This window comes from Remersonia thermophila, chromosome 3, assembly GCF_042764415.1.
Source record: "Remersonia thermophila strain ATCC 22073 chromosome 3, whole genome shotgun sequence".
Classification (NCBI taxonomy): domain Eukaryota; kingdom Fungi; phylum Ascomycota; class Sordariomycetes; order Sordariales; family Chaetomiaceae; genus Remersonia; species Remersonia thermophila.
The window spans coordinates 1,329,565-1,353,408 of record NC_092219.1 but is presented as its reverse complement, the minus strand read 5'-3'; the positions used below and the strand labels follow the sequence as shown (position 1 = coordinate 1,353,408).

Genomic DNA, 23,844 nt, shown 5'->3' with positions numbered 1-23,844 from the left:
AGTAGTTGATGTAGTCGTGGTTTGGGCAGCAGCCTTTTCCTCCCTCTCCCTCGAGTCTTTTTTTTTTTTTTTTTTGTTGGTTTCGTGTCTTTTTCGGATCCGGTGGATTATTTTGTTTTTGTGAGGGTGGGCGAGATGAGAGGTGAGAGGGGTTGGTTGGGAGTATTCGAGGAGAAAAAAAAAAAAAAAGGACATCTGGTTGCCATCATCTCTTTCGAAGATGGGATAGCTACCTAATAATAACTACATAATACACTACCTCGTTTGCTTTGTCCTCTCGGCACGCATGCTGGGCTGGGGGTGGGGGAGATTTGGGGATGGGGATGGGGATGGGGATGGGGGGGCGAAGGCTTCGCTTACCAACCTTTCCCGAGCTACTCCAGAGATCCCTACGTGAAAAAAGTACGTACCCTGCCGTCCTCGACTTTTTTTCTAGATATCGAAGATCGGTAGACATCCGGTCGTCTTTGCAGGAAAGCCGCAGCAAAACAGTCGCAAGGAGGTCAAGACGAGCAAAAATAAAAAAAGGAAAAAAAAAAAAAGAGGGGGGGGGGGGTTCCATTTTCTACGTTCACTTACCTCCTGGAACGCTTCGCTGAAGGCTTGTTTACATCCAGGGTGCCCGAGGTAGGTACTCATGCCAGCTAGGCGGCGCAGAGGGGTGGAGAGGGAGGGAGAGAGGGAGGGAGGGAGGGAGGGAGGGAGGGAAAAGGGGGATGGTCATGCAGTGAAGGGGTGAAGAGGGGCGGGGAGGGTACGTTTTTGTTCTTGATACAATGTCTATCATGGCAGCCAGCCACGCTGGCTCAAGAGATTTGAGAGGGGGTATCACGGGTCCTCTCATCCAACCACCGCCGCTACCACCACCGCCATCGCCGCCATCGCCGCCACCGCCACCCGGCCATCGTTGGGCCAGGTCAGCGTCGATTTCTCACGCGCTGCCTCCCCTGCCCGCGGCGTCCTTGGCCCCCGTCTCCTTGGCCTGGCGCTCGGCGCGCAGCGCCCTCAGCTCCCGGAGCAGCTCTTCCCGAAACTCGTCCTCCCTGTCCACGTACAAGCGGCGCAGCTCAAAGGCCACCTCGATGGCGATGAGGATGATGATGATCCACTCGAGGCGGGTGCTGTGCTTCTCGCTCGACATCTTCTCGCTGATGTCGAGGACGCCCTGGGCGACGGCCACCACCTCCTGGGCGTACGTCATCTTGTCGTTGAGCGTCTTGATGCGCACGCCCACGTCGAGGGCCTTGCCGATCTTTGCGTAGTACGTCTCGAGCTTCTCCTCGGTGTCCCAAAAGATGTCGGGCAGGGCGTCGGTGAGGTCGTTGTAGTGGTTGAGCTGGCTGCGCAGGTTGAGGAGCTCGCCGGCCTTTTGCAGGATCCAGGCGCGCGAGAGCGGCGCCTGCAGGCCGCGCGAGAGGCGGTCGGGTATGTCGCGCGTGCTCTCGAGGTAGCGGGTCAGGGAGCGCTCGAGGACGGCGAGCTTGGTGCTGCGGGCGAGGCCCGACGAGAAGGCGATCTTGGTGAGGGTCGTGTCGAGGCGGTCGCCGTCGCGGGCCTCGCGGCGCGTGCCGAGCACCACCACGTCGCCCGACACGCGGCTCTGCTCCTGCTCCGGGTCGACGAGGAACTCGAGGTCCTCCTCCTCCTTGAGCTCCGGGAACGGCATCTCGGCGGCGGGCAGCAGGTGGCGCGTCGCCAGCGAGTGCACCACGTCGGGCGGCAGGCCCCAGGTGACGACGGTGCCCGAGGGAAACACAAAAATGTCGCCGTTGTTGAAGCCGCGGGCGTGCACCACCTCGTGCGGCTCAAAGCCCGTGCCCTCCGGGTCCAGGGTAAAGCCGTGGTTGGTCAGGATCTCTTCGACCTTGTCCATGTCGAACGACTCGGCGGCGCACACGGCGCTGATGGCGGAGCAGCCCTCGGGGCCGGCGGCGGCCTCGGCGCTGGCCGGCGGCGGCTTGCCGGGCACGCCTTTCTGGGCGACGATGGCGACGCGGTGGAGCGAGTTTTTGAGCGGCGGCTTGCGCTTCTTGGACAAGGAGGCGAGCGGCTGGGCCTGGCCGGGAGGGCTCCTCGGCGCGGCGGCCCCGTTGCCGTTGCCGTCGCCGGTGCCGTTGCCGGCGCCGTGACCGTTGCCGTTGGATGAGGCCGTCGGCGCTGCGCCGGCAAACGGGCGCGACGGCTCGCTGCCGTCCTGCAGCAAGAAGACGTTGGAGGTGAAGAAGTTTCGGCGGCGGGGCAAGCCGAGAGCCGGGGCTGGATGAAAGCGCCGGCGGGCCGGGAGCAGCAGCAACGGCCTCGGGGAGGTGACGGAGGCGGCGTTGGTCGAGAGCAAGCGACAGCGCAGGGACGGCGAGAAGAGAGGGTGGGTGGCACCGCGCGCGACCAGGCCGAAATGCGGCAGTAGGGACCTCATGGTGGTGGCGCCATTGACGGGGCGATTGACTCCAAGGTCAACCGATCTTGAGGCTGGCGGGGGGGAAAGTAGCCGAGTTGGGTGGAGAGAGCGGGTTTGGATGTTTGTTGAGGTTGAGATGGAGATGGAGATGGAGGGCCGGCTTTGGACTGGACTTAAGGATCTCAGGCAAAGGCTCGCTACCTCCGGTAGGTCAACGGAAGCGCCCTGTCGGCGGAGAAGAGAGGACTTAATCCTAACGAGCTTAGGAACCAAAAGAGGGAAACGAAGAAGCAAAAGAAGACGAATGCGAAGTGGTCTGGGTAAGGTACCTAGTTTGGTAAGTATTGCATGCAGTGAGGTAAGGGGGTAAGGTGCCCAAGGTGAGGTGGTCGGAGGTAGGTAGGTCGGCAAGTTGTGTGAGATGTGAAAAGTTGACGGGGGGTTTTAGTCGGCAAGCTCCGGGCAGTCCCGGTATGGAATAACGAACCAGTGTGTACTACAAGGTACCTAGACAGTAAGTATAGCACGCAGTACGCAGTACACAGTACAGAACGAACGTCAGCCGGCGGCCCCGGACCTGCTACGCTACCTAGTAGTAGGTACTTACCTTACACAGTGCTTCCATCACCCTACGGTGTAACGTTATGGTAAGTACTATGTAATACAGAGCCAACGGCCTGCAGACCCACCGACGGGGACCCCACCAGGCGGGGCCGAGAGAGCTCCAGGGGATCCACCCGGCCCGGCCATGACCTAAGCCGTCCCGATCACAAGGAACACCTAACACCTAACCATTTTCGTCTCTTGTATATATTATTACTACCTAGCTACACCACCATCACATACCACCGGCCTCTCTCCAAGCCGGCTTGTTCCACTCTGGCGCCGCCATACCTTGGAACATTCTCCCTCCATGTCGTGACCCAAAACGTCAACAACTCCCCATCATATCTCTCTCCCTCTCTCCGTCCCCCCATGGACCACGACGTGCGGGTCCAGGACTACCTGGACGACAAGCTCCAGTCGGCGGCCGACCTCGAGCAGCTCGACACCCTCCTGAGCAGCGTCGAGTTCCAACGCAGCCAGCTCCAGTCCCAGCTCGACGACGCCAGCCGCGAGCTCGATGCCGCCCGCCGCTCCGAGGCCGACCGCGCCGCCCACCTCGCCGCCCGCATCGCCGACTTCCACGCCCTCCAGCGCTCCATCGACGACCGCCTCGACCACGTGTCGCGCTCCAACGCCCCCGACCATGTCATCGGCCGCCTCGAGCCCAAGATGGCCCAGCTGCGCCGCCTCGACCTCGCCCACCGCTACCTGGTCCTGCTGCGCGACGTCGACGACCTGAGCCGCGCCGCCCGCGGCCACCTCCCCCACGACCCCCGCGCCGCCCTCGAGCCCTACGCCCGCCTCAAGCAGCTGGCCGCCGACCTGCGGCGCCTCCAGCGCGACGCCGACGGCGCCGCCGTCCACCTCGTCGCCCACGTCGACGCCCTCGCCGCCCGCCTGTGGGACGACATGAAGGACGTGATGCGCGCCGAGCTCGACGCCCTGCTGTCGGCCCGCGGCTGGCCCAACGTCGACCCCGACGCCCCCGTCGACGACGACTGGCTGCGCTGCTTCGAGAAGCTCGTCGACCTGCAGGTCCCCGAGGTCCTCGGCTCGCCCGAGCCCGTGACCCTGCTGGCCGTCGACGTCATGGCCGCCATCTTCGTCAAGGAGTTCCGCTACCACTTCCTCAGCGACAAGCCCACCAGCAGCCCCCAGGGCATCGCCGCCCACTGCTTCCCCTGGTTCCTGGCCCTGCTGGAAAGGTGGGAGGGCTTCCTCCGCGACAACTTCGGCCCCGTCCTGGCCGCCAAGTTCGCCGGCACCCCCGCCGCCCGCCGCATGGCGTACCTGGACCCCGTGTGCGCCCTCATCTCGTCCATGCTGCCCGTCATGCGCGACAAGCTCGCCGCCACCCTGGCCGAGACCTCGGGCGACCCCGCCTTCCTGAGCAGCCTGCTGTCCCAGCTCATGACGTTGGACGACCGCCTGCGCGCCGACTTTGCCTACGACGGCGGCGACCCGGACGGCGGCTGGGACGGCCTCGCCTCCGAGGTGCTGGCCACCCGCTTCGGCCCCTGGCTCGACGCCGAGAAGGCGTTTGCCCTGGAGCGCTTCCAGGCCATCATGACGGCCCCGGACGCGCGCAAGATCGACTACGACTTTGCGGGGCCCGGCCGGACCAAGCCCACCTTCGCCGCCGTCCGCGTCGCCGACCTGCTGCGCTCCGTCACGACCCAGTACGAGCGCGTCCGCCGCTTCTCGCACAAGCTGCGCTTCCTCATCGACATCCAGGTCACCATCCTCGACGAGTACCACGACTCCCTGCGCGGCTCCCTCGAGGCATACGTCACCCTCACGTCGGCCGTCGGCCGCGCCTTTGGCGTCACCAAGGAGCAGCTGGCCGCCCTCGAGGGCACCGGCGCCCTCGAGACCCTGTGCAAGGTGTACGGCAGCGCCGACCACATCGTGAACGTTCTCAAGGAGTGGAGCAACGAAGAGGTTCGCCCCCCCCCCCCCCCCCCGGGCCCTTTTCTTTCTTTTTTTTCTTTTTTTCCATCTCCCATTGCTGACAGGCTTTCTTGTTCCCTCGGCCAGTTTTTCGTCACCCTCTGGGCGCAGCTCCAAGCCCGCGCCAAAGCCGCCCAGGACCAAACCAACCTCGCCGGGGGCATGAGCTACGATCACGTGCGCGACAAGACATCCTCGGCCGTCGGCAAGGACGACGGCGAGGGCGACAGCGTGCTCTTTGACGAAACCATCGCCGCCTACAGCCAGCGCCGCAAGCGCGCCGAGGAGTTCTTGTCGGAAGCCCTGGTCGAGTCGCACCGCAAGGCCTTCCGGGCCTACCTGCACCGCACGCAGTGGAGCACGGTGGCCGACGATGCCGCCGCCGGCGTCGATGGCGCCATCACGCCGGAGCTGGATGAGCCGCTACGGGTAATGCAACCCCCTTCTCCGCGATGATGTTTTCCCCGCGGGGTCGCTAACCACGGCGGCCAACCCGGCTTGAGCAGATCCTCAAACGCGACCTTGCCTTTCTCCAACGCGCCTTGGGGACCGCCCCGTTCCGCCGCGTCTGGCGCGCCGCCCTCGAGCAGCTCAACGCGTCCCTGTGGACCGACGTGCTCATGGCCCACCGCTTCACCGCGTCCGGCGCGGCCCAGCTGAGCCGCGACGTGCGCGCCGTGGCGGGGCTCGTCGAGAGGTTCCTCCCGGACGGCTCGGCGGCGCTGGCGAGCATGGAGGAGGCGTTGCGGCTGTTGAACCTGCCGGTTGCTGTCGAGGAGGGACCCGAAGAACCCCAGGCGCTGTCGCTCAAGAGGGCGACGGATAGGGTGTTTACGGACAACGCCGAAGCCAAACAGGTGTTGGAGGAGCTCGACATTGTGACGTTGACGCCGGCGAACGCGAGGCAGATTTTGCAGAGGAGGGTAGAAAACGCGGAATAAAAGGGGGTCATAAAGAAAGCGCACGACAGAGTCGAATATTGCAGGATGGATGCTGAACGTCACGATCGATGCATTCATGCAGAATCCCTGGTGCCCGTCGATGCAAGCCAATCATGGGAGGATCAAGATATGGCATGCTACAACATCCTCTTTCAAAGCTCCGCCAGGTCCCGTGTTTGGCAGCTGAAAGCAAGCAGGGATTGATCGAGATGCTGATACATATATATATATCTATTAATGTACGTCGACGTGCCCCCTGGCAGCGCCTCCTGTCACTCACTACTTTCCCACCCTCCATGTTGCTATATCTCGAGGGAAAACAAAGCAAGCCAATGCTCATCAAACCCCCGGGCGCCCAAACCACCTACTTGACGCCGCTTCATGACCGCCCCCCTCCCCTCTTCTCTGTCTCCCGGCGCAACACACATTCCGAGAACGTTCTCAAGGGGCCGCCGTTCCCGAGACAGCAGCACCAATCCACCCGTCGTCCTTGATCAACGCGCCGAGCAAGGCCGTCTTGTGCCCTTCCCGCCATGGACAACGACCCTGCGCAACCCGCCTGCGAAGGCGGTTCGGTAGCAGACACCAGGCTCCAGGAGGACAGGGGCCACTCGGCGGCCGAGGTGTTCATCTGGTTGGGGCCGTGCTTCCGAGGTTTGGCGGCGCGGGAGGCGATGGCCCGGGTTGGCATGATGGACAGCTTCACGTCGGCTCGATCGCCTTCGTCGTCTTTGCAGCATGCGCTGCCCGAATCAAGGAAGGCCACGCCGCGCCTCGCGTCTCGGCTTGAGGCGTTGCGTTGCTTTCGTGTTGTTGTTTTGGCTGTTGTTGTGCTGGCTGTTGCGCTTCTTCGTCTTCCTCCATTGGGCCTTGTTGCTTTCTCAGCGGTCGGTCCGCATTCTCCCTGACGTGCGAAAGCGATTTGCGTGGCCATGATGTGCGCCCCAAGGGCTTCCTCCTCGTCGTACGGCGGCTTGGCGGATGGGCTCGCGTCTGCTTCGGGTCGCCTCCCCCGTCGGGCTCGACGTGATGCGGCCCGAAACAGCACATCCGTCATGAGCACGACCAATCTCGCAGAGAGGAAGCCCATGCCTCCCAGGCTCGCCAGAGCCTTGCGGAAGGCCTCAGGGCATGCTTTGACAGGTACTAATAGGCAAGCTGCTTGAGGACAATGTTTGATCCCTCTCCGTCTGTGTCCGCGCGGCGAACTATTTCCGTGCTCATCAAATCATCCGTTCTTCTCCCGTCCCAAGACAAAAAGACAAGCCATCTCGCCTGCCAACCTGTCTGAAAGCAGGGGCCGTTATGATCTCTAGCAATAGAAGTAATACAGCCCCAGCCCCTAATTAGCCTCTTGGCCCACCATCCTCCATCATAATGCTTGAGGGCGAATTCTCATTAACCAAACCGCCATAAAGTACCCCGCGCGTTCTACCGCGTCCAGTACGAGGAGTCAGCCACGTTGTATAACGAGGATGATGGTTTCAAAGCACAGGGAACCCACCTCTCTTCCGACCAGCATCAGTCTTCCGACAAGCATCAGTCTTTCGACGAGTACCAGTCTTTCGACGAGTACCAGTTTTCCGACGAGGACCAGTCTTTCGGCGAGTACCAGTTTTCCAACGAAGACCAGTCTTTCGACGAGGACCAGTCTTTCGACGAGGACCAGTCTTTCGACGAGGACCAGTCTTCCGTCAAAAACGACTACGGCCCGCTCATTCTCGACGACACTGATTTCTTGCAGCACATGAAATGGAGGACGCGGGGGTGGTACTCTCCACTCATCTCTGTGTTCTCCGACGAAGGTGAGGAGGCCGGTGCTTGGCGATCCAAACGTGGTGACATGCTGTGATCTCAACGTCAGGGTCTGACAAGGAACCCTTGGGGGTCGTCTGTGCTAGAACACGCCCATAACTGGGCCTGGAAGGCCTTTTGGCAAGACAAAACCAACGTGACTGTGCACACGATAGATACAAGCGACATGGTTTACCGGAGCGATGACGAGGATGTGTGCATGGTCTTTCTGAGAACGGGAAGAGGCATCGAAATGGTGCCTTGCGTGGAGCACGAGCCGAGCGGTACCATCTTCATCTGGTCCGTTGTCGTTTGGGAGGCGCTTGGGCGATGGCCACCTCACAGGGACAAAGACGAGTGGTTTGCTGTTGGCAGCATTCCTGCGGGCTTGATCTGTTCCTCGGAGGAGATATTCTAACTCAACGGCAAGGTTAGGATCCATGCCGAGGAGCTTCTTGATGTCTCGGAAAGGGATGGTGTATAAGTGAGTTTACAATTGATACGCGATCCAGTTGTTGTTTTTGGAGACCGTTCATTGCTCAGAGATTGCTTCGTCGATTCCCCCGGGAATTCATAGAGAAAGAAAAAAAAAAGAAAATGGCATGTCTTGGTATCATCGGAGTTCATTATCAATGGGCAATGAACTAATAATGCTCCATAGCTGAGCCGAGCCGAAGGTAAACAAACCACCCATGTACCAACGACCGTAGAAGAACGTGGATCTGAAAGAAATGCGAGATGCAGCCGCCGACCATGTTCCATTCATTACCTATTATTACATGGTCGTAACGACGATGCGGAAGCACCAACAGGAAACTCACCCTCGGCTTTTCCATGAAGAATAATGCCCGGGGTGACTCCAGCCGCTCATCATGGAACGCGGCCACAGCAAGAGATGGGCATCGCCTAAAGTTGGGCTTACAATCCGCCATCCATCCAACCACCAGGCTCCCCTCCCGGGTTCTATCGTTGATGCGGGTGTTCTGATGCCCGTCGTGTTTCATGTCCGTTGCTTTCGCCGCTTCCTTGCTCTCGGAGCCGCTTGCGTCATCATCGGCTTTGCCTTTCACGGTGCCTGGGCTCCTTCTGGATGAACTCGGCCACTTTCTATCATGGTGGATCATGGCCCCCATCCACCGCCCACCCCCTGATGTCCATCTTTCCTATCTCGTGACATGCCCAGCCATGTAAATCAATCGTACGGCACCGGGTTGGAAAGGCGAGCGGGACATCAGTCTTGTCGGTATTGGTAAACCCCCTTTGAAAATGCATCCCTGACCGAGGACAAGATGAAGATAGCTGCGCGGCAGCAGGAGGCAGGCGGTCTCGTGCGATGATTCGGATCAGAAGCTTCGTTGGGGGGGTTGAGAGGAGGGGTTGGGAGCCTCCTGGACAAGGCGGAGACCAAAGTTGGCTAATTAGGTGTTGAGTTTTCCATTGTCGAGTGGCTGCTGCTAATCAAAGGAACGCCCGACGATGAGAGCCTAGATTTGGTGAATCAAGGTTTCGTGGAGGAAGCGAGTCTGGTAGGCAAGCCCCGGCACCTGGGTGTAAGTGAAGGAGTTTCCAGGTCACTCCCCCCCCCCCCCTCCCGGCTCCAGGTGCTGCTGCGTTTCCGCCATCACACACGGTACGCGAATCAAAGCCGCCTGGATGGTGGGTGGCCCGGTTGGCAGTAGATGGCGTAATAACCAAAATCCGGATGCGACCGAGGTTTCAGAGCTCGAGCGGTTGGTGTTGACCGCCGGACTCATACACAATACTCCCAGCAACCTAGCCCGTCAGCTCACGCCATATCAGCGGCCGTGTCGTAGGCTGCAAGCACATACGGCCATACCCACAAGAAAGCACGGGATCCCGTCCGCTCTCCCCTAGTTAAGCTTGTGAGGGCCCGAGTAGTAGTTGGGTCGGTGACGACCAGCGAATGCCGGGTGCTGTATGTCATTTTTTTGGTTTCCCATTTTTCATGTCTCGACTGATAATGCCATGTAGGTATGTAACGCTGGACGGCCCATGCAGAGCTGGCCGAGGTACTATACCTACCTCCCTAAGGTACCTCGTAGGTGGGGAAATACCTGGGGTGATGATAGTTGATGCGGAAAGGCACCTAAGAGGCTGAGACGCCCGGGACAGCACCCTGGACGGGAGCGAGGGCCTCTACATGCTCGCCCGCCAAAACGCCCGGCTACCTAGGTTTCGAAGGAGCTGCGCCGGTCGGACCGCCGTCTGGACGCGGAGGGCACCATGTCGGGGGATACCTAAGCAAAAAGAACTTTTAGGAATAGGGGGTTCAGCCTAGGTAATACTACCTACCGGTAGACGGGAGGGCGTTGCATGGGCTGCAGCAGCCAACTGCCCGGCACCACGGTAGATCTGGTGCTCGTGCTCAGCTCACAGCGCGGATCTCCCATGCCCTGACCACACCTAGGCATAGGTAGGTAGGTAGCATGGATGAGCATGGAACCCGAGCTCCGGCCAAGCGCCGGCTTTGCTTTTCTGCTCTCTTGGCCCTCCTACCAACGCTCCTGAAGATCTGTTGCAGCGCCCGATCTCATCTACCTTACAAATCATATGTACAAACCCTAGGTACCTACCGATCGGTTGATGAGTGATGGAAGCCGCCATGAGATCCAGAAGGGAGAGAGAGAAAGAAAAAAAAACAAAAGAATCTATACATCGAACGCAGCAACTCAACCCAAACCCCCCTCTTTTCTGCTTTGGCTCTATTCATAACCTTTGCGAGGGCATTTAATTCAGGGCCCTCATGGTCAGCTCGACCACGGCAAAGGTGCCCGCGCTGACGGGCATGGCCCTCAACAGGGTCGGCCCGATGCCCTTCCAGAAGCCGCGCAAGCCCTCGTGCCTCCACGTCTGCGCGAAGCAGTCGCGCATGTTCCTGTACCGCTGCTCGCCGAGCCCGGCGAGGCCGTGGGCCGGGCCGCCGGCCTCGGAGGCCTTGACGCGGAACCCGTCCGTCTGCATCTTGCTCTTGACCACGTCGAGCGGGTAGCTGGCGAGCCAGAGGGCCTCCCCCGCCAGGCCGCCGTACAGCGCCACCTTCCAGCTGGGGATGTCGCTGCGGTCGACGCCGCGGCGGGCCGCGTCGGCGTTCATGAGGTACTCAAAGGCGAGGAACCAGACGCCGTAGGCCTGCGCCTCGCGCAGCACCGTCACGGCCTGGCCGCGGTAGAGCCCGTGGCCCCACCCGCCGGCGCGCGCCAGCTTGCGCACGCAGTCCCACGGCCCGCCGTACAGCCGCGCCGCGCCGTGCGGCTGGGTCTGCAGCCGGATGCGCACGTGCTCGATGGGGCCCGACAGGACGCTGTTGGCCACGCCGGCGAAGGCGCCCGCCGCGTAGAGCTCCGAGTAGGTGAGCGGGCGCGGCGCGGTGGAGGAAGAAGAAGAAGAAGAAGAAGAAGAAGCGGCGGCGCGGGACTCGAGGTAGCGGCGGGCAAAGTGAAAGGCGCCAAACTGGATCGAGACGCAGGCGCCGATGCCGAGGAGCGGGGTCAGCGTGCCCTTGTAAAAGGCGAGCGGCCCTTCGTTGCGCCAGATGGATTGGGCGGCGGCAAAGGCCGAGGGGTGGGTGGTTTGGGTTTGGAGGCGGACTTTGACAATGTCAAAGGGTTGACCTGTTTATTTGTTGGTTTGTTTGTTGTATTGGTGAGCGGTTGGGTCCGATACGTTGTGGGTGGGTGGGTTGGCGGGTGGTTGTTGTTGAAGGGGAGGGGGAAAGTTGGGGGTTGGTGTTTGTTCCGTGCGTGCGACATACCGATGAGGACCTGGGCGATGCCGCCCGCGGCGCCCGACAGCAAGTCCTTGGCCGTCTGCGCCGCCGAAGACGAGCCAGCGCCCGCCTCCACGTCGGCGGCGGCGGCGGTCATGGTGAGAGCGTGCCGGGGGGGGGGGGGGGGGATGGATTGGGTCGGCGTCGCAAAGTTGGGACTTGGGAACGTGGAAAGGTTGGCCGAAGCAAATGTCCCCTTTCCCGCGCTCCCCTTGCGCGCAAGGGAACCCTCGTTTGACGGAGCCGGACGGTGGACAGGCCGGTGGAATGATCCAAGCAAGGGCTTGGAGGTTTTGTTGTTTGGCGACAAAGCGGTTTCAAAAGGATACCGGTGTCGGCTTTGCTTTGTGCGAGCGGGCGTTTATAATCGGCACTCGGAGTGGGGCCGATAGCCCACCACGCTGTTCCCGGGCCGGGATTGCGCCAGGGGGGGGGCCAAGAAAGTGGGAGGGGACGGGGGGATTCGAGAAGACGGGGCTCGATGGCGTGCTTGGGATCGTGGTTTGTGGGGTTCTGCGATGCCCGTGTCCCTGTCCTTTCTTCCGACCGTCATCCCACATATTAGTACTATACATATATACAGACAGACAAACAGACAGGTACTGCATGTTATGCTACGTAAGGCCTCGGATGTGGTTGCTGTCGCCAAAAACGCCGGTGCGGCTTTGGCACGAGCGTGCATGACGAGTGGATGATGGCATGGGGAGGGCCCGTTCTGTCGGGAATGGAATTAGTTAACGGGAGAGAGAGAGAGAGGGAGAGAGAGAGAGACCAGAGAGACGACCGTCAGCCACGTCACACTCGCGTAACAAAACTCCTGCCTCCCTCCTTCGCCCTCGTCAACCCGTCCACCTCCATCTGGATCGCCTCCTTGAGCTTCCCCACCACCTCGGGCTGTCCGCCAAACGCCCTCTCGAGCATCTCCTCCAGCTCCCTCTCCAGCTTCTCCACGTTCCTGCCCCCCAGCTTCCCGCTGCGGCCTTGGTGCAGCAGCCCCGCCCACCGCTTGGTGAACGCCACGATGCTCTGCCGAAGCAGCCCGTCCAGCTGCTCGCCCGCGTCGTCCACCGGCGCCTGCCCGTGGGCGGGCGCGGGCCCTCCGGCGCCGAGGACCGGCGTCCCTCCCCCCGCCGGCGTGCTGGGCCCGCTGCGCGACCACAGCCGCGACGAGCCCGGGATGTAGGTCGTCAGGCTCCCGAAGCTGCTGAGCAGCCCGCCGAGCAGGTGCGTCGGCGCCCGGACCGTGTCCCAGATCTGCGAAAAGTGCTGCATGCTGCCGGCCAGGCCGCCCGCCGGCGCCTGGGCGCGCACGTCGCCGATCTCGAGCGTCAGGAGCTCGTTTTTGAGGATGAGCAGGTTCTTGACCATGAAGAGGTCCGGGTCGGTGCCCGCCGGCTTGGCGGAGCGGATGCGCGATTCGGCGCGTTGGAGGGCGCCGATGGTTTCTTTGATGATCTTGAACACGACGGGGCTGTTGCGCTGCTGCAAGGGTAGCGCGAAAGAGGTGTTAGCAGAGGCTACCAAAAAGAGGCGTGCATGGGCAGGGCGTGTTTGTGTGCGCATGGGAACCTACGCATCGCTCCTTGGGCATGGACTGGTCGAACAAGACGAGCAGCTCCAGCGCCTTCTTCACGTGGGGGAAGGCGTTGGACGAAACATCGCCGGGCGCGACGGGGCCCATCTTGAGCGCCTCCTGCGGAACGGCGGCCTTGGAGATGGACTTGGCGATCTCGGCCTCGAACAAGGCGTCGGCAAAGGTCCACAGGTGCTCTTCGAGCAGCCGGGCCGCCAGTCCCCGAGACCGCGCCGCCGAGGGAGCCTCGTCGTCGTCGTGCTCGGCCAGGAGGTACTCGTGCATGATCCACCCCACCAGGTTGCACACGACGCGCAGGTCGGCCCCCTGGAGGGCGGCCTGCAGGGGGGACGCGATCGGGGCCACGTTGGCGCCCGTCAGCACGGCTCGCGGCGACTTGAGCACGGCAAAGGCCGAGCCCGGGTCGGTCGAGTAGTGCGCATCGAGGCCAAAGAGGGTTCGGAACAGCGACGCCTCGTCCTCGGACCGCTCCAGGCACTGCTTGACAAAGTTGCGCGACGCCGTCTCGACCGACGACCCCTTGGCCTCGGCCCGGAACGCGTCGAGGTCGTGCTGGATGACGGCCTTCAGGTCGCGCTCGCGGGCCGCCCAGTACGAGCGAAACAGGTTGCTGGCCGTGTTGGCGTAGGTGGCGGCGTTGGGGGACCCCAAAGGCTGGCCGTAGTCGTCGTAGGCGCTCTGGACCACGGCTTGGACGTTGGGGATGAGGGAGTACGAGTCGAGGAGCAGCTCTTCGAAGCGGCCGTAGGCGAGGGCGTGGCGGGCGGATTCGGACTGGGTGGCTGCCACCTGCCGCGAGATCTCGCCGGACACCTTGTTGAGGTGGTTGACGAAGCCCACCTCGAGGAGGTGCAGCGCCTTGGTGAGCAACGACTGGTAGCGGGCGAGATAGGACTCTGCGTCGCGGTACGAAGACTGTGCAATGCGTCAGCCACCATCGCAAAATAAAAAGGTGGAAAGGGAACGCGAGGTGGTGGTGGTGGTGGTGGTGGTGGTGGTGGTAGTGGTGATGGTGGCGGCGCCGCACATTTCTCGTCATAAACTCGATGCACGCGTCGAGGGTGGTCAGGATCTCGGCGAAGCTGCCGCCCTCGACGAGCCGGCTGGCGCCCGGGGCGTTCAGGCGTCGGGTGGCCGAGTCGAGGTAGGTGTAGTACTGCAGGTCCGAGCCCACGGCCTCGGCGAGCGCCTGCAGGTGTTGCTGCTCGGCCAGGAGGCCGTCGCACTGGGCCTGGAACGAGGTCGTCTGCTCGTCGACGGTGTGGAAGGACTGGCAAAGCGATTCGAGGACGGTCAGGGCGCTGTTCGCATCTTCGATGAGGGCATCGAGGTGCCGCTCTGCCAGGGCGAGCTCGTCGTAGTACAGCCTGGGCGGGGTCAGCCTCCACGGAGCTCGGGTGTGCCGCACGTCTTGGAGGGGTCTAGAGGGGGGGAGACGGAACTGACAGGTATTCTCGCTGGCTGGCCCGCAGCAGCGCCCTTTGGAGCGCATCGTCGTAGGGTTCTGGCTCGGGGGGCAACCTCGCCGTCACGGATTCGGGGACGGCCAATGCCTCCCAGGCGCGGCCGGGCTGTTTCCTCTTGTTCCTCTTTCGCCTCTCGCGACCTGGTTCGTGGGCCCGGGCCAGGTCGTAGAGGTCCGAGGACGACTTGGCCCTTCGGGGGACGGCCGGCTCCGGGGGGCCGTTGTCATGTTGGAGCTCGAGGATCGGCGGGAGGGGTTCGTCGGCGTCGGCGTCGGCGGCGGTCTAAAGAGGGGCGGGCGAGGGCGAGGAGCGCATGTGTCAGCCTTGGTCGCGTCGTGTCTGGGCAGCGCACGCATCAAGAGAAACGGCCATACATTGGGCTGTTCCAGCAGAGACTGTTTCCGGCGATGGCCGGTGGGTTGTGCGGTCGAGGCCGGCTGTCGTTGCTGGAGCTCCGGCACGAAGCTGTACCACGAGTCCTCGTACATTCTGGCGTTTTGAAAGAGGGGAGGGAGGGGGTCGAGAAGAAACGGGACGAGCTCCGAAGCTCTCTTGGGTCCTAATTCCAAGATCGGGGGCCGAGCATTGACGGGACCCCCCGTCCGCCCAAAAACGTGGGCGGCGCGAGCCAGGGACTGCGGACATGGAAATTCCCCACATCCCGCAAAGACCCACTCTTGTCCTGTGAGTCTCCCCCCGCCCCACTCCGGCGCAGCGGGAAAAGTGGGGCCGAGCCAAGCCATCCCGAGAGGGCAGGCAGGGCAGGGTTTGACGCTGAAGCTCAGCTTTTGGAGCTCGGAGCCCGGAGCTCTTGCCATCCGGTGACCTCACCTCCCTCCGTCGCTCTCGCTGGCTCTCACCCGATATTTTCCTTCTTTCTTCCCTTCCTCCCTTCCTCCCTCTCTTTCACCCCCTCCCTCCCCCCAAAAACTCTCTCTCTCTCTCTCTCTCTCTCTCTCCCTCTCTCTGTCTCTCTCTACCTCTACCTCTACCTCGACCTTTCTCGGCTCAGGACAACTCCACGTCCTGCAAAGGACCGGCCTGACACACGCCCTTCCCAATCGCACCGTCGCATCGGAAATGGAAATCGGCCTGGATTGTCTTCGGTAGACCTCTCCATCCCATCCCATCCCATCCCATCCATCCTATCCATCCAATGGCCTCGACCGGGTTGTCCCGCGCCGCCCTCCCGGCGCTAAGGCCGATGCGCATGACGGCCGGTCCGGCTCTCCGCTCGGCTCGGCCTGTTCGTTGCCCCCGCCTGCAACGGGCCCGCTATTCCACATCCCCCGAGCCGGACCAGCAGGGCTTAGGCGCCCGGACCTTCCTCTTGCTGAGCCTCACGGCCGCGGCGGGCGCCGGCCTTGTCCTGGGCTACCCGTATCTCTTCTCCGCCGCCAAGCCGGAGTCGCAAAAGCAGCCCCAGCCCTCGTTCCCGGAGCCGGCCGAGATCGTCTTTGAGCAGCCCCGGAAAAAGGCCGCCTCCAAGGAGGAGGCCCGCGACCTGGTGAGCCCGCAGCACGTCCAGGTCAAGAAGAGCTGGGAGCACCCCGGCGTCTACGCCTGGGGCTCCAACGCCGGCCGCGTCGTGGCGCCCGACTCGAGCGAGCCCGTCATCAAAGCCCCGCGTCGCATCCCGTACTTTGACGGCCAGCTCCTGCGCGATCTCAAGATCCACCGCGACTTTGGCGTCGCCGTGACCGAGCAGGGCGACGTCGTGCAGTGGGGCGCCGCCTTCGACAAGGCCTCGACGGCCCCGACCACGACGCTCAAGGGCCACGACATCACCAAGGTGGCCGTCTCGCGCGACCGCATCATCGCCCTCTCGTCCCGCGGGTCCGTCTACTCGATCCCCGTGTCCAAGGCGGACCAGGCGGCCGGTGAGAAGGCGCCGCGCAAGTCGTCGTGGCTTCCCTTCTGGACGTCCGACGCGCCGGCCATCAGCTACCGCTGCCTGCAGCCCGCGAACCTGGGCTGGGGCGAGAAGGTGATCGACGTCAAGAGCGGCCTCGACCACTGCCTGCTCCTGACCTCCAAGGGCCGCGTGTTCGCCGCCGCCGCGAGCTCCGAGGACTTCCCCTCCAAGGGCCAGCTCGGCGTGCCCGGCCTGACGTGGCACACGCGGCCCGCGGGGCCGTACGACCAGCCGCACGAGGTCAAGGCGCTCGGCGGCCGCGTCATCCAGCAGATCGCCGCGGGCGACTTCCACTCGCTCGCCCTCGACCGGGACGGCCGCGTCTTCTCGTTTGGCGACAACGCCGCGGGCCAGCTGGGGTTCGACACGGGCCCGGGGCCCACGTCGACACCCCGTCGCCGCTGCCCGTGGCCAAGCTCTACAGCGGCACCGGCCTGGCGCCGCGCGTCACGTCCATCGCCGCGGGCGGCCAAAACAGCTACTTCACCGTCGACGCCACGCGGCCCGAGCCCCAGCCCCCCGTGCCCGGCGAGCTGCTCGGGCGGCGGACGGTGGCCGACACGTGGGCCTGCGGCGCGGGCATCCACGGCAACCTGGGCTCGGGGCGGTGGACGCACGTGTCGCCGACGCCGACCAAGATCAAGGCGCTGTCGGGCCTGTACGAGTTCGACGAGGCGGCGAACCGCATGGCGCCGATCCGGCTGGCCCGGCTGGCGGCGGGCGGGACGCACGCGTGCGCCGTGCTCGCCAACCGGACGCACCTGACGGCGTCGCGCGGCGCGGCCCCGGCCACCGACACCAACTTTGGCGCCGACGTGCTGCTCTGGGGCGGCAACGAGCACTACCAGCTCGGCACCGGCAAGCGCGCCAACGCGAACGCGCCCGTCTACGTGGGGCCGCTCGACGAGGCCGAGCCGGGCCGCCGCGCCGAGGCCGGCGAGACGTCGCAGCGGCTCCAGCTGGCCCCGCGGACCAAGGTCCGGATCGGCGAGGGCGGGAGCGGCCGGACGGTGAGCGTGGAGCAGAGGATCGAGTGCGGCAAGTTCGTCACGGCCGTGTACTCGGCTGCCTAGGTTTGGACCTAGGCCTATGCAGGCGAGGTGGGGGAGGGGGTCGGAAAGGAAAAGAGGGAGGGGGATTGTGCATGCATGTTGATGTTGGGTTTTGGTCTGTATGTTAAACAGTGTATAGTACGATATCCAGGGCTTGGACGGCGCCCGTCTCCCCATGATGCATCCCCGCCAAAAGGCAAAACAAAAAGCAAAAACCTTGTGGACCATGTGGTTATTCCACGTGGTTATTGTAGTTCTAGGTACTCTAGATTATACTGTGTACATGTACATACACCAAGCATGGGCCTGCGCATCCTTGTGCTGTACGAAATGCTATGGTTTGAGATGGGTACCCTGGGGTACCCCGGAGAATGAGTGGGAGAGAAAGCGAGAGAGGCTCACGACCCAGGCCGACGGATCCCGCCAAGTAGCAGATCGCCCGCTCCCGAGGCGGCGGCGGAGGTCCCAGCCAGGCCAACGAGGCGGTGGTCTAGACCATATTGGGCTGAGCTGAGTGCCGACAGGTCTCGACGCTAGCCAACCGGAAAGCAAAGCGTGGGGGGAAGGGGAAGGGGGGACGAGACGAGAGGGACGCCAATGGAGATGACGAACGGCCATCGCAATGTGTTGCAGGGCGTGCAGGGCCTGCAATGCAGCGAGGCACCTCATGCCTCATGAGGATGACGAGTGTATAGTACATATGCAGTACTAGTACTGCGTAGTTAGGGCGTACGCTTCGCCACGACGTTGATGTCGCACAGGAAAGAAAAGGCTGTCCAGGTGCAGCCTCGGAGGCCGCTGCGGGCTGCGGGCTGCGGGCTGCGGGCTGCGAGGCGCTCGTGTGTGTACTGCGTCGTTATACATACTTGTGTACAAGTATGCATGTCTTGGAGCCGTGTGGTGCGGTCTTTGCATGGACGGGAGGCTTGGAACCTGCGAGTCTTGGGGGGTATTACTATACACAGTACATATAAGCAGGTGGCGCTGGGTGCGTGATTTCTCCCCTCGGTCCGTCTCGTCATCCGCCGCTCAACGAGCAGAAAAAAAAAAAAAAAAAAAAAAAAAAAAAAAAAAAAAAAAAACAAGAGTCCAAGGTTGGGCAGGCCAATTCATGCGCTCCATGCACTAACTACATACTGTGTAGTCATGTTATCTGACGCTTTCTGTGGTCGCATGGTTTCTTTCTTTTCTTTTTTTCTCTTGGGCGTATCCGTTTCCCTCCACCTCCGTTCGCTGGTTCCCTTGGTTCCGCGAAACTTCCCCGCCTTCCCCAAATTGGGCTCAACCCCCCCCCCCCCCGGTCGACGGGCCAGTCCGCTGGGTCTCAAAGTGGACCCTTTCGCTCCCGTCCTGGAGTGTCAAGCGGGGCTGCCGACCGACTGGCGCCCCGTCCAGTAGGTCACGTATTATTTGGAGTTACTGCGTACGTCTTCCCCTTTTTCCCGCTGGCTTGCCCACTTCCTTGGCTTCCATTGCCCACACCCTTGGCTTCCATTGCCCGCTCCACCGGCTTCCATTGCCCGCTCCACTGGCTTGCCCACTGCCCTGGCTTGCCCGCCGGCTTCCCACTGGCTTCCATCTCATGCCTCCCCATGCTCCCCCCCCATGCCTCACCCCCATGGATGAATGGATGGATGGATGGATGGCTTGCAACTCCACTCCCGGCTTGTCCGCTGGTGCATCGCATCGCGCCCGCTGCTGCAAGCACTTTGCCAATCCGGGACCCCTTCTTCCTGGCTCATTTCGTCCACAAGATTCCCCCGGTTCCCAGAGATCGTCTTTACTTGATGACCCCTGACTCGGACTTTTTTTTTTTTTTTTTTTTGGTACAAGTGCATGTGAGCCCTGGACGACAGCGTTTTTTTTTTCTTTTCCTCGTGCGTGCATGTATGTGTCTCTCTTTTGTCTGCACTTCTTCCATCCTTGGGAGGGGGGTTTTCACTTGAGCAGTCGGGCTGGCGCCAGAGAGAGAGAGATCGACACTCGAGGATCTTCCTTGCATTGCATTGCATAGTGGTAACACTCGCGTGACTTTGCTGGTCCTCCCTCCTCCTCCTCCTTCTCCTCTGGTTCCTCCTGCTCTGCTGCTGCTGCTGCTGCTGCTCCTCCTCATCCTCCTCTTCGTCCCTTTCCTCCTCCTTCCCAGCCCTCGACAAATCCCGACCTCATCCAGCTGCGCCGCATCTCTCGGCACAACCACACACACACACTCTCTCTCTCACACACGCATATACCCACACACAAACCACACACAAACCACGCACAAACACGCACTACCCCTCGCCAGCAAACGGCCCTCTTCCTATTCCCGCACTCCCGCCAACACGACAATCCTGTCTCGACGCAACCGACTGCGCTTCGTCGCCCTTGCCTTGGCCTTTCATCGAGAGATCCTCGCCCTCCTCTCCATCGCATCGCCGTCGGCCGCATTCCACCCGACCCCATCGCAACCTTTCGCCTCCTCCTGTTCTCTCTTCCCTCCGACACCTGTTCGCCCCATGGCCCATCTTTCCCGGTTCCACCGGCGCAAAAAGGATGCCGCCACGCCCGCCCTGATCACGAGCGACCTGTCGGGCAACACCCTGGCCCCCACGACAACCACCACCGTCACGGCCGCGGCCGTCACCAGCCAGCCCCGCGCCGTCTCGCCCATGCGATCCCTCCAGAAGCTCAGCCCCTTCCGCGTCTTCCAACGCACCTCGGGCAAGCGTGCCCGCGACTCGCCCCCCGCCTCCCTCCCGCACTCGCCTGCCGCCGCCCCCTCCCTGCTCTCGGTCGACGGCGCCGACGGCCGGCCTGTTTCGCCCTTGTCCCTCAAGACGGACCGCGCCAGCGACGACGAAGGCCGCGGCCTGGAGAAGCAGCTCAGGATGCCCTCGTTTCTGCAGCTTACAGAGGATGGTGAGTCGCCCTCTCCGTCGCCGGTGGTGGTTGTTGTGGTCGTCGTTGTCGTCGTCGTCGTCATCGATGATGACGATCATGTCTCTATTGTTGTCGCTTGGCCGGCTGACATTCGGAACCACCAGAAATCGAAACCAAGTTCCACGAGCTCGTCTGGCGGGAGCGCGACCGGATGATGCAGGCGGCCACCAACCCCTCGCCCAGCTTCCGCTGGGCCCGAGTCAAAGGCCCTCACCTCCGCGTTCTCGACCGCTACGCCAACATCCAGCCGTGGCTCAACAACCGCGTCAAGCTGCAGGTCCCCGAGGGCCGCCTCGACTACATCAACGCCTCCCCCATCGCCCTCTACCCGTCGGGCGACCCCGACGGCGAACCCGACCGCTACATCGCCATGCAGGGCCCCAAGCAGGTGTCGACGGATCACGTCTGGCGCATGATCGTCGAGCAGCTCGAGAGCCCGGGCGTCATCGTCATGCTCACCGAGACGCACGATGGGCCGCAGGAGAAGTGCTACCCCTACTTCCCTCGGAGCCCCGACGACCCGCCGCTCGAGGTCAACGAGCGCGACGAGTTTGGCGACGGGTTCCGCGCCACCGTGCGCTGCGAGGGCCTGGAGGAGACCCCGGCCGGCGACGCCATCGAGCTTCGCAAGCTCGTCATCCGCGTCCACTCGCGCCTGAAGCCTCCCGCCTCGTCCGACGCCGCCGCCGACGCTCCCACCACGCCGCCCTCCACCGCAGGCGAGGCTTCCGCCGCCGAGGCCGACAAGGCCGACAAGGCCGACAAGGCCGACGTCGAAATGACGTGCCCTCCTCCTTCCTCCAGCTCGGAATCCCAACCCCGGTCGCCCTCCTCCTCCTCCTTCTCCTCCTCCTCGCAGCCCGTCGAGGAAAGGATCGTCTACCACTTTCTCTACAAAAAGTGGCCCGACTTCGACGTCCCCTCCCTCCAAGACCTCGACAGCTTCTTCACGCTCATGCGTCTCTCGCGCGAGCGCAACGGGTCACCGCGCAACCCCCGCATCGTGCACTGCTCCGCGGGCGTCGGCAGGAGCGGGACGTTTATCGCGCTCGAGCACCTGATGAGGGAGCTGGAGAGCGGGATGCTGGAGGACTGGGATACGATCGTCGCCAGGGTCCGGAAGGAAGCGGCCGCGGCCGCGGCGGACGAGGACGACGAGGCCGTGGAGAGGTTGAGGAGGAAGGCGATGGATGGCCATGAGGAGGCCGGTTTTTCCTCTTCGTCGTCGTCGTCGTCGTCGTCCTCTTCCTCCCCTCCATCTCCTCTTTCTTCTCCTTCGTCTTCGCCGGGCAAGAACGGCAAGAGGAACGAGCTCCGGCCCGCCGTCCGCGGGGAGGATCTCGTTTTCGAGACGGTGAACGCGCTGCGGGAGCAGCGGAGAACCATGGTGCAGGCCGAGGGCCAGTACCAGTTTATTTACCAGGTTCTGAGGAAGCTGTGGATGGAAAAGTACGGCGTGGGAGACCGGGCCGAAGACGGGTCCAGGTCTTTTTCGTCCCACGACGGGGAGCCGGCGCCCAAGAGGCAGGAGGTAGAGCCTCCCTCTTGTTCTTGACGCGCGGGTGGGTTTCATGAGGAAATTTCTCTCTTTTTTTTTTTTTTTTTCCTTTTTCCTTTTCCCTCTCTCTTCATTTCTCTGTTTGTTTCATCCAGTGTGTTGTATGCTCTTTTCTGTCCCTCGCTCTTCTCTCTCGACTTCCCTTGGGCCCGGCCGGAACCATAGGGTCCAGGCATCAATCAGACAGAGCCTTGGAGAGAGCGGTCGGTTACTGATCGGCTACGGCACGGGGGGGAGCATTCATCATCATCACCATCTTCTTCTTCTTCTTCACAGCCTTGGGGGTGCGAGGACGGATTGTAAGCGGCGGGGGATATACGGCAGCATGAAAGAAGACGGGGGACGCGGTTTGCTTGAGTCACGGGTGTTTACAGGTTCAGTCGGGCGACGATAAGAAGGGGCCATGGCGTATACGGCGGTGGGGCATAGCATTCGTTGACGGATCTTTGGCATTGTTGAACGGTGATGGGATCTGGCGGGTCGGTGTTGTACAGCATTTCTTGTATCTTAGAGGGTTGGTTGGTCTCGTTGGTCGGGAGGGAGGTTGGGAAGTCGGCGGGGGGGTTAGGAGATGATACCTATACCTGGTTGTTTTGCGGGTGTTTTGTTTTCCCAGTGTTCTCATAGAAGGGTTGGTCGGGCTCTCTAGTAGACCTTAGGCAGTATTACATGGACTTTGTTTGTCTGCGCCTTTGCGTGTCGTCCGCTTGGGCTGTTGGTCTGGGTTCGCTTGCATGGATGGTTGATGCCATGTGCCTTGCGGGACAATATTCTATCGTATACATACCTACCTATGCTTGGGGGCTGTTGGCTGGCAAACCGTCCATGCGACCCGCCGCCCTGCTATGGTAATACACATTACGTCCTCTCCCTCTCGCTCTCGGCATGGCGAAGAGACGTGCGTATCGCGCCCCGCCGTGCGCTTGGGCCGTGCGAGGCCGCGGGCGTCTCTGCGCCCATCCTTCCAACGCACAGAGGCGTTGGCATGCTGGCTGGCTGCGTGTGTGCTTGTTTCCCATGCATGCGCGTGCCTTATCAGACCGTCGGGCCAAGCAACACGGCGTGCTGTGTGTGTGTGTGTGCGCGTCCGTGTGTGTGTGTGTGTGTGTGTGCATCCATGTGTATATGCGTGCGTGTGTTGCGTGTGGCGCGGAAACTGGGGGGGGGGGGGGGGTAAACGGCCGGCCCTCCAGGCGCGGGCCAAACGTCAGAGAGCTAGACAGAGGAGATGGGTGGGCGAGACAGCCCGAGGCGGCTTCATTCCAACCACCCCCCCCCCCCCCCTCTCTCTCTCTGTGTGTGTGTGTGTATACTGTGTAGTAGTACTACATGTATGATGTATGTAGTATGTGTGTCTCTTTTCTTTTTTTTTCTTTTTCCCCCCTCTACCTCTCTGGTTGCTCGGGTAAAGTGGTGCGGATCTGCCGGCTGTTTTTCTCGGGACGGAGAGATGGAAAGACGGAGAGACGGAGGCACGGAGGGACGGAGGGATGCAGAGACAGGTGACCCTGGGTTTGAAGGTCTGTTCTGGCTAGCGTACCCAAGGTACCTACACTACCAGGTACCTGACCTACCACCCCAGGTTCCCCAGGTACCTAGGTCGGGAGGGAGGTAGGCAAGGTACCTACCTGGGTAAGGTGACCAGGCCCGCTGTACGGCCGAGCGAGGCCGGTTCTGCGGAGGACGATAGAGTAAACGTACTGGTTCTCCGTCGTGTTACATATACGAGCATCACCCGTTTATTTTGTTTTTTTCCCCCTCGCTGCCACGGACCGCCGGGACCAGCACGGAGGCAGCATGTGCTGGAACCTTGCCTGGGTTCCCAACGCATCACGTTTCTGGGGAACCTCGGAGGGCAATC

At 62.3% G+C, this 23,844-nt stretch overlaps 7 protein-coding genes across 7 annotated transcripts; 4 read left to right on the top strand and 3 right to left on the bottom strand.

Moving 5' to 3' along the window:
• Positions 1 to 931: 931 nt before the first annotated feature.
• Positions 932 to 2,416, bottom strand: VTJ83DRAFT_3200 (uncharacterized protein; the record flags this gene model as incomplete). Its single annotated transcript, XM_071009553.1, has 1 exon — positions 932 to 2,416. One exon carries the CDS (start codon positions 2,414 to 2,416, stop codon positions 932 to 934), a length of 1,485 nt encoding a protein of 494 aa, XP_070867078.1.
• A 957-nt stretch (positions 2,417 to 3,373) lies between these two features.
• Positions 3,374 to 5,895, top strand: VTJ83DRAFT_3199 (uncharacterized protein; the record flags this gene model as incomplete). The annotated part of the gene is made up of 3 exons (XM_071009550.1): positions 3,374 to 4,945; positions 5,042 to 5,383; positions 5,461 to 5,895. The coding sequence occupies 3 exons, from the start codon at positions 3,374 to 3,376 to the stop codon at positions 5,893 to 5,895; spliced, it is 2,349 nt and encodes a 782-aa protein (XP_070867077.1).
• A 1,305-nt stretch (positions 5,896 to 7,200) lies between these two features.
• VTJ83DRAFT_3198 (uncharacterized protein) lies at positions 7,201 to 8,107 on the top strand (the record flags this gene model as incomplete). Its single annotated transcript, XM_071009549.1, has 3 exons — positions 7,201 to 7,219; positions 7,314 to 7,700; positions 7,797 to 8,107. 3 exons carry the CDS (start codon positions 7,201 to 7,203, stop codon positions 8,105 to 8,107), a joined length of 717 nt encoding a protein of 238 aa, XP_070867076.1.
• A 2,330-nt stretch (positions 8,108 to 10,437) lies between these two features.
• Positions 10,438 to 11,573, bottom strand: VTJ83DRAFT_3197 (uncharacterized protein; the record flags this gene model as incomplete). The annotated part of the gene is made up of 2 exons (XM_071009548.1): positions 10,438 to 11,321; positions 11,462 to 11,573. 2 exons carry the CDS (start codon positions 11,571 to 11,573, stop codon positions 10,438 to 10,440), a joined length of 996 nt encoding a protein of 331 aa, XP_070867075.1.
• Positions 11,574 to 12,271: 698 nt separating this feature from the next.
• Positions 12,272 to 15,024, bottom strand: VTJ83DRAFT_3196 (uncharacterized protein; the record flags this gene model as incomplete). The annotated part of the gene is made up of 5 exons (XM_071009547.1): positions 12,272 to 12,958; positions 13,050 to 13,985; positions 14,098 to 14,437; positions 14,517 to 14,818; positions 14,911 to 15,024. 5 exons carry the CDS (start codon positions 15,022 to 15,024, stop codon positions 12,272 to 12,274), a joined length of 2,379 nt encoding a protein of 792 aa, XP_070867074.1.
• A 668-nt stretch (positions 15,025 to 15,692) lies between these two features.
• VTJ83DRAFT_3195 (uncharacterized protein) lies at positions 15,693 to 17,216 on the top strand (the record flags this gene model as incomplete). Its single annotated transcript, XM_071009546.1, has 1 exon — positions 15,693 to 17,216. The coding sequence occupies one exon, from the start codon at positions 15,693 to 15,695 to the stop codon at positions 17,214 to 17,216; it is 1,524 nt and encodes a 507-aa protein (XP_070867073.1).
• A 2,785-nt stretch (positions 17,217 to 20,001) lies between these two features.
• Positions 20,002 to 21,980, top strand: VTJ83DRAFT_3194 (uncharacterized protein; the record flags this gene model as incomplete). Its single annotated transcript, XM_071009545.1, has 2 exons — positions 20,002 to 20,404; positions 20,530 to 21,980. 2 exons carry the CDS (start codon positions 20,002 to 20,004, stop codon positions 21,978 to 21,980), a joined length of 1,854 nt encoding a protein of 617 aa, XP_070867072.1.
• Between the last annotated feature and the right edge of the window lie 1,864 nt (positions 21,981 to 23,844).